At 34.3% G+C, this 9,298-nt stretch overlaps 1 protein-coding gene across 1 annotated transcript; it reads right to left on the bottom strand.

Moving 5' to 3' along the window:
* Positions 1 to 826: 826 nt before the first annotated feature.
* Positions 827 to 9,223, bottom strand: LOC139142754 (uncharacterized). The gene is made up of 7 exons (XM_070712862.1): positions 8,915 to 9,223; positions 7,644 to 7,828; positions 6,001 to 6,182; positions 5,312 to 5,430; positions 3,332 to 3,376; positions 2,792 to 2,902; positions 827 to 2,404 (listed from the first exon to the last, which is right to left on the bottom strand). The coding sequence occupies exons 2-7, from the start codon at positions 7,763 to 7,765 to the stop codon at positions 2,309 to 2,311; spliced, it is 675 nt and encodes a 224-aa protein (XP_070568963.1). The 5' UTR covers positions 7,766 to 7,828; positions 8,915 to 9,223; the 3' UTR covers positions 827 to 2,308.
* Positions 9,224 to 9,298: the final 75 nt, after the last annotated feature.

Here is a 9,298-nt window from a genome sequence, read left to right as displayed (position 1 = left end):
GTGTGCAGAACCTGATTAGACTACAAATAACTTCTTTTCAGCCATTATGCCACGGATACAAACACTGGTGGACATTCCTTGATTAAGGTAGAACGTGCCTCGGGGACAGAAATCCAGGATTTCAAATTTTATCAATTCTATTCTGCTCTACCATTTGTGGCAGCTCATTTTAAAGCTCTTGGTGTAAGAAAAGTTTTCACAATATTAGTGTTTCAAAAATCGAAAATTGTATTTTTTTCCGTGGAGTTAACACAGGGATGGGGCCCATCTTGAATTTCAAATATTGGGAAATCTAGTGCCAAATTTTGCATTGAGACCCCGGATTTTTGTTTTTGCTTTGGTAAGAGAATGGTTTGAAGTTTCATTGAGGAAAGTTTGAGCAAAGTTTGAATCTTTCACTTTCAAGGCACATATTACCTTAAGCATCATCATAATATACATTTCATTTTCATACCAAGTAATGAACATTGATGCTTGTCGAACGGGTTACAGAGTTGGGTATTTTTCTTGTAAGCATTAGCCAAAAGAAATGCATGTGAGTTGATTTTGCAAGAAAAAAAGAAGGCCGGTTGATTCTCTTGAAAAAATAATATAAATTCAAGTTCAAACAACCAACAAAGGAATAAAGTGAAATTTTTATATTTCAAAAATAAGCATCTTTATTCAAACCATTGATTTGCATTGAGCAGATCACTTGCCATCTCAAATGGAACTAGTTGGAGATAGCTTGGACAGCAAGGTTATTGAACACTGTGCAGTTTTCCATAAATTCAACATAATTTTAAGTGACAGCAAAAAATTAAAATCAAGAGTACACCACCTATAATTTCTGGAATGAAAGATTGTTTATTCACATTGAAAAAAAAAGATAAAAATTCTTCCAATAAATACCATTAACTGTATTTGTTGTTTTGGAAGCCCTGAAGAAATGCAAAGATGATTTGCTTTACGATTTTCTTTTCAACACATTTGCAGAAGATGCTGAAAAGCTAACAGATCTCCTTGGCATAGGTAGACTGATATTTACGACAGTTTCACTCAGAAAATGTTCCACTAACACTATTTGACACTTGATTTCTCAGCATGCCTTTCAAACACCAACATTTTCAAAAGGATATTAATTCCTGATTGTTTTTTGTCACTCTTTCAGCATTCTGTTGGTTCAAAGCTTGTACATGTGCCATGGTACTCTTATTTATCATATTTGAGAACCATACTAGAGCAGGCTTCACTGGCTGTTAACAGTCAAGCAAAGCTGGTGTGCCAACAATGCGTTGAAAATGTTCCTTCTGGCGTGATTTTATGATTCATAAATCAACTGATTTCATAATCGTGTATTAGACTTTTCAAGGTTATGGAGGATGAGTAGAAGTGTCTGGAATGACAGAAGATAGCCTTGCTGTCCCTAATTTGCCATAACCTATCAAAGGGAAGTTTGTCACACGACTTAGCGACTCTAAGTAACACGTATATATCATCAGAACACTGATATGAGAGGGTATACTGCCATTGTTTCAGTTTGGATAATTACATTGAGAACTAAGATGAGACAACAAGAATGTTGGATAGTAATAGCCTTGGTTGTTGTACAGTTATCAGATGAATTATAGGACCATCATGAATGGAAAAACTGACATCTTTTATATGTATGAACTAATGTGTGAAGACAGTGGCAACAGTGGTTTTAAGATAGATTTAAAGAAAGCCATGATACTGGATATTCCTGATGTGCTCAGAATAAACTCCCTATTTCCACTCATGGAAACAAATTCTGACTCAACCATGGGAAATGACGCCTTGATTCTTAGTTGATCTGGAGCACATTTCTGTAACATTTCTAAAGGAAATTGGGAATGATTTTGACGGCAAGAGTCAAGCAACATATTCATCACTGTAAACTTTGAATGAGGTGTGAGACTGATACACATGAATGAAACTGCAACAAAGATCAAGGTGATGTAGAAGTTTGCTAGCTGTATGAGTTATCTGTACAAATCTTTATAATTACTTCAATCTTCTTTGATCGATTAATTTTTCCACCCCTATAAAATATATTTCCATTCTGTCATCAGTACTTTCACAATGTTTTCCTTAAAGACCAGACACTGTGCTGTATAGCCTTGTATGCATGTCTTTTCTTGAAATTACATGAAATAGACTATCTCATTTAAATATTCTGCGTACTGTCAGGTATGACTACAATATATTCACAAAAGATGTTCGATGGCTTAGAAGGTTCACTGGGAAAATTCAAACTTTCACTTTGGAGCTTCTGGTTTTGAAGATACTTGCGAAGGTGGCAATGATCTCAATCATGTGGGTAGAGCACCCTCAACCATGGCCTTGGTAAATACTGAGATCCATCGTAAGCTTCAAAATAATCATCCAACGCTGGGTGTATAACCTGTGGAAATAAAGAATGGAAATAGCACTGGATGTCAAGTCCATTCTACATTCTAAATGTAGTTATTTTATTTTCTGTTCATTTCTTATGGAATATTCACTCACAAACACATTGGACATCTGATTTAAATCGCACTCAATGAAGAGTAGCTACTTTGGTATAACAATTAACATCATGTTATCACCTTTGACCTTTTTCTCTTTGTGGTTTGTATTTAGTGGATTGAAGTCTCGGTTTACATTCAGTGCTTGTTGCATGTTTTTGGGGGAGGGAGTTCTGATGAGCTTTACTTTTACTCTGATGATGATTGGCCCTAGAAAGTCCTTTGGTAGCAATATTATTCATGTATTTCAAAACAACTTGTCATTTTCAGTCTTGAAGTCATACCTTTGTATTGCTAACTATTTCAATATTTTCTTGTGGTATGTAGGTTACTTGTGCCTGAGGTCTATCTCTTGTGTCTACCAAAATTGAATAGTTTGGCTGTTTCCTCCAATGCTGCAAGGAAAAACAGAAATCTAAATAACGATACAATCAAAAAGATGTTTAAATATAAAAATTAATGTGTTTGACTTTGTCATGAAAAATATCTTATAGGTGTAATGAATTTGATTATGATTACTTGGAACACAGTTTGAGAAAAAACTTTGATGAGTGTCTTTTCCAGTACAATGAAAAATATCAAAATTGAAAATGACAGCTTGACAGTTTATGCAGCAAAGCATTGTTGTTAAATATCATTAACCTTGAGACATTGATTGTGTACACAACCACCTCTTGAAAAGTTTTAGTAGTTACCACTTGTTCTCAGCTAACATTTGCAACTGCATTGATAGATAATACTTTCAATTGTGAATTTCTAAAAACATACATGAGTTCTATTGCAACAAGCACATTGTAATATTTAAAAAGGAAAGCTTAACTTACAGGTTTGTCTGCTGGATGCATTTGTTTCAACCACTGTTCTGGTGCCTGCAGGATAAATCATTTATGAAATCGTTCATTCAATGCAACAGAAGATAGGATCCAAATATGGAGATGTGATTTTGGGGAATCTTTGAAGGAAAAGTGCTCAACATTAATGATTTCTTTCTGAATGGCTGAAATTAAATCTAAACCAAAATTTGAATCTGAAAAATTGGTCAGTCTGATGCAGCATTTCTAAACATATCACACAAGTTATGAAAGTTCATCAAATATTCAAATTAGCAATTAATTGACATGAAACTTTATGATGTCTTCACACAGTATTACAGTACTGAGAGATCAACACCATGTTTCATCAAATTTGATGCAGTATATCTGGACATACCACTATAATTAGGAAAGTTCATTAAATATGCAAATTAAAATTATTAACATGATACTGATAAACTTCTTTATTTACTGTTAAAGCAATGTGAGCTCAACATCTGTACAACTTTCATGAAATTTGTTGAACTATTTCTTGACATAGCAGGCTAATTAAGAAAATTTATTAAATATGCAAAACAGCATGTAATTGAAATGATACTGGTACACATCTTTGCACATCATGACACTACCAGAAGATCAACCAACATCTGTACCACGTTTCATCAAATTTGATGCAGTATGCATGATACTGCAAAGTGTCTTTGTACACTAATATAGGACAGATGGTACTGAGTTTCATTAAATTTGCTGCAGTATTTCTAAACATATCACCCTAATTACAGAAATTGATTCATCAAATATGCAAATTAGCAATTAATTGACTCAATACTACATATTTCATTGTGTGCCCTTAGAACTGTGTGACCAACATCTGTGTAAAGTTTCATCAAATTTGGCACTTTTCAAGAAACAGAACTCTTTCTTCTAAAATCCCTAATAATGCAAATTGGCACTTATTATGCATGCCACACCCAAATAAATGGACTTATATATATGTATTCCATAATGCATTATCCTTGTACCAAGTTTAGAAGGAATTGGCTCAGGCATGTCTGAGATATCTGTGTGAACAGACGCCGGGTGCACACAGACGCACACACAGGCATGATCAAACCTATAACAGCATAAGTCCCACCCCGGATAACTAAAAATCATCACATTCTCTGGTTTTCGAGAAAGTAGTTCACCTTTATTCAAAAAATTAGGTTTGTTAGATATATATAAACTTCACTCATTACTTTTAGGAAAGTTTATGTTTGATTTGCACCATCATAATTTGCCGCAAAGCTTGAGTGACTTCTTTGAATATGTAGATCATTGTCATGAAACACGTTTCAAACAAGGTTCAAATTTGTATCTGCCAAAAATGCGTACGAGAACTGGTCAGTTTGCAATTTCATACGCAGGCGCCAAACTCTGGAATAATTTACCACGTAATGTAAAAGCAAGTACTTCAAGAAATGCATTTACACATTCCCTAACAGAGCATCTTTTGAATATGTACAATATCACGTAGATATCTGTCTATTAATTTTTTGTATTAACATGTTGTATTTTTACCAGAAACTATCTCGTATTATATTATATAATGCAATGTAATGAGAGATGGGGTCAGACTCGATTAGCTGTAAGCTATTACTTCTGGCTTCCAATAATGCCAGTGTTATTTATAATGCATATCAGATTTATTACATGTTTTGTAAATAATTTAAATTGGCAATAAAGTAAAGTAAAGTAAAAATAAAGAGACAGAAGAAAGTTATACTGCCACACAAAACAAAAACACAAAGTTTTCATATGTCACTAATCAAGGAATCAAAACAAGGGATATACAAAGATACATTCTATTGTGTAGGAGACAGCCTTCAAATGAGAGGTTGGGTTAACACTGACAGCATGTGAAGTGCCTATAAAGAGCAATACTGTATATCATGGCTGTAAAGGGGATTTGGTTGACACCGTGGCACAAAGTGCTGAATAACGTTTTCTTACCTTAGCTGTTTCATCCCAGCCAATTATCACACCTCTATAGCCCCATAATTTGTGTTTTATAACCTGTCCAACTCTGTATTTGACTGATGGCAGCCTTGGAGAGCGTGGTTCAGCTGAGCCTTTTAAAATAAAGTACACAGATTATTGAATTTATTGTGACCAAAATCTTCAAAACGGGAAATACATATAATTCAATTATCTGTCATCTTGGCTCAGAAAGAAGCACAAAAACAATTTCAATTGGGATTTAATATTACAACCACTGCGATCAAGGGCACAGAGTTAATGAAATTAACAAGAATGATACAGCCACAAGAATGTCTCATTAATCATGGAAAATAGAAAACAATTCTGAAGTGTGTTAAAATTTCAATCGAAGATAGATAGTGTTGACCCTAAGTTATTTCAACTCTGTGTTCAAACTCTTTATGTATGCAAAACTTTCATTCAGAGTTTTTGTAAATGATTGCAGTAACAAAGCATACAAGTCTTAACAAACCCATTGACATCAATAAAATCACCTAATCATAAAACACCACATACTACAGTATATCACTGGTTGACATTGAGAATCTTCATTTGGCATATTTCAAGGTCAACAAATGAAACCATATGATTGACCCGTCCATGACTTTGAACTGTTTGCAGATAGCACAAGTATGATGTAATTGCCACTTTTTCTTTCCTACCAGCAAAGTGTCCATCTTTTTCTCTATATTTCATAACTTCAATCGCTGGAGACTCTCCTTCATAATCGTCATCCTCATAAAACTGTGTGGACTGTATCTTGGCAACCATCCAATTGCACCAATTTTTCCAAGTTTTTAATGTAAATATTTTATTTGTCCATGTCTGTAAACTCAGGGCAAGACTGCAAGACAAAATATACATGAAATTATCAATACATCTGTAGGAACTTTGGCAATTCAAATGACCCCTGTGTGATTTATCATCCTGGTAAATTTGTTGATAATGAGTTTGCCAGTTTGATTTTGAACTCTGCTGTAGTCTACCATACTATTATGGGTACTTTAAGTCATCTCAGAACATCAAATGCATTTTGTCTCTTACCATGTAGAGAGAAGGACAATGTTTGCTTGTCACATATCTAATGAAAATACCAGAATGTAAGGTCCTGAAGGGGTTGTGAGCCTATTACAGCAGACAGTGCATAACCTATCAAAAGAAGCCTTCAGTACATCCCTATAGTTTTACTTACTGGGGTCTGACCACAGTAGAGGCAGTGGGTAAATAGCTTACACAAGCAGACATACCCTTAAATAACAAAGCATCTTCATTAATTTAATTACTGCTTCTTCTTTTATCTTTATTTTAGCTGTAATTTAGTTCTTGAATAAAATAATTCCTTCAGCACTATTATATTATCAAAACTACAAAGGTTTTGTCAACAACTGCACATTTCCAGACAGATGCTGCCTCTACAATATTTTACTGTGTGTTGAATGTAAATATCTAGTGTTGTTAACCTTATGGTCAATTTTTTTCTAAACAGTGGAAAATACATCAATTTCTGCAAAACTATGCTGGTCAGTGCATTTGCTTATGTCAGTAGTGTAGAGGAAAAAAAATATATTTGGTTTTGGTTACCTGACCTGCTACCTGGTACCCTATTTAGAACCATAGCATCCAGCCCTAATTCCTTTTAACATTTTTTTAGAAATTGAGCATGATTTTTTCAAATTTTGTAGTTTTTTTTTTGCTATCACTCTGGAAAAAACAAAATATATAAAAAATGAATTGACTAACCTACCCTATATCCTAAAGGCATTGTTTTGACTCAATGTAATATTACTTTGTTATAAATTCTGCCATAATGTGATCACGTCATCTTTACTTATTATGTATGACACATCAGTACTTTATTTTTTTGTAAAAGGTAAACAGCAAAACTGGGATCCAATTTTACATATTACAGAATGTTAGGCCATGAATATTCTCTGCCTCATTATAAGTTGATTTGCATATAAACAATGCTCATTAATATACTTTGCATAAATGAATGCATTTATTAACAGAAACAAAACATATGTCCATACTTCAACTTAAATTGAAAGCTTACATTACTTGGCAAAATTTAAAGCAGATGAAATCTCTTTAAAATTTGCCAAGAAATGGCTTTGGGAATTACTGAATGAAACTGAGTGGCAAACCATTTAGATTCGTGCATTCAAGCTATGTTGGTGATAAATTTATTGTAAATTGAAACAACATTTTGGTGTGTAAAATTATTCTCCAATATCCATCAGTAATATGATAGTGAAACAAAAATAAATAGTATATATCTATATCAATGAATGCATTGTCAACTTACTTTCTAACTTCTTGGCTTCTCTCTAAATTTGACGTCGTTGCCCAGTTTGATATGAGATACTGTGCTGGCAGTGCGAAAACTAGCAATCCCAACTGAAGTGCCGCTGCTCTGTTTAAAGGCATTGTATACTTCACATGCCATGGGTTTGTTTCTGTATATGGTAATGGAATCCTAACAAAAGGAGCCTGGAGAGAAAAAATATGGCAAATTGTTAGCCATACCCACTCATTTCATAAGTACATGCAGTATTGGAAATTCATGCATTATTCATTCCGAATAGGTGTCACTAAAGGTCTGATGTGCAGCATCTCAGAAGCTGTTATCCAACCATTCGGCCGAATCTTACCGATATCATTGAATTATATTTAATAGACTCTCTAAGTTGCGGCAAATAGTGACAATCGACCAATCAGATATAACCTTTTGAGCCAGCTACACATCAGCAGAAACTGCATATAAAATTGATTTTTTGTCAATAGGAAAATCACATTTGGTGGAGAAGAGACAATATGTGATTGTATTACCTCAAGGATTACAGTGTATGAAGAATCTTATCAAATTTTGAGTGTCTGCCCAGTTTTTCATCAATTATAGCAAGCTGACACCAATCTGTACCATTCCAACTCTCTCAGTTATGTTATGATGAGGGTAAAACTGGTGGGAGGTGTAACACAGAGAGCAAATGTGTATATGGACAAAACACCAAAATTTGTGCTGTTTTAATGATACAACAATATCAGTGTCTTCCATTAAAAGTTTATTTCTAATTACTAGGTTTTATCTTTTTTGGTTTACAATTTTTAAAAGTAGATTTTTTTCTTTTGTGTTGAAATTGAAGTCTTTGGATTGTTTTTATAGCTTTTATATCCGAGAGCCTAAAAGTTGAGTTAGACGACAACTAAATAAACAAACATGCAAACAAACAAAATCGAAAATAAAATAAATGATTATATTTAATTAAAACACTTAGTTCACAAGTGCAAGAGTATATCTGTTACACGCATGTAGTGGAAAAATAGCCATGCCTAGCAAGTTGTCAGAATAGCAATAGCATTGTTAGCTGTCACAATCAGTTACACGTCAACACTATCCATAATTTGTGCTGGCATCTCGCAGACGTCTACGTCTATCAATATCTCGGAACATGGAGGAGCCATGTATGTGCTACTTCCATGGCCGGATGCACATCAATGCAAATTTCAACTTAGCATAATTGAAGTTTGAAGTAGTCATGAGCATTTAACAATCAAAAGAAATCAAAATAAACTTACTCTAATTCTTTTCAGGAGCACCGGGAACGCTCACGGCAAGGTCACTTTCAATATCGACCGCCTTCGGGTTTGCGTAATAAAGTTAGTGTCGTTTTGCTTTTTCACTTTTCTGGATTTTACGGGGTTCAATATGCCTGCAGTTCTGTGTTGCAAAAGAGAACGACGAAGAAAATCCTTCAGAACCTGGCATAACGTGAGCTAGACATGGTTTAAACCAATAAAGTTTCAACACACAACCACATCAGCCGTACGAACTTCTGCAGAGCAGTTTGTGCCCAGTCAATCGCCTAACGCCACGACAACTTCCGGGATTGTAGGGAATCCCTGCCTCGTACAAGTGTGAAGTTTACAGAATAATGGGCTAATTCTTCAAAGAAGCCCTTT

Source organism: Ptychodera flava, chromosome 10 (assembly GCF_041260155.1).
Source record: "Ptychodera flava strain L36383 chromosome 10, AS_Pfla_20210202, whole genome shotgun sequence".
NCBI lineage: Eukaryota > Metazoa > Hemichordata > Enteropneusta > Ptychoderidae > Ptychodera > Ptychodera flava.
Note: the sequence above shows the minus strand (reverse complement) of the source record. Positions and strands in the feature narration are given on the sequence as shown.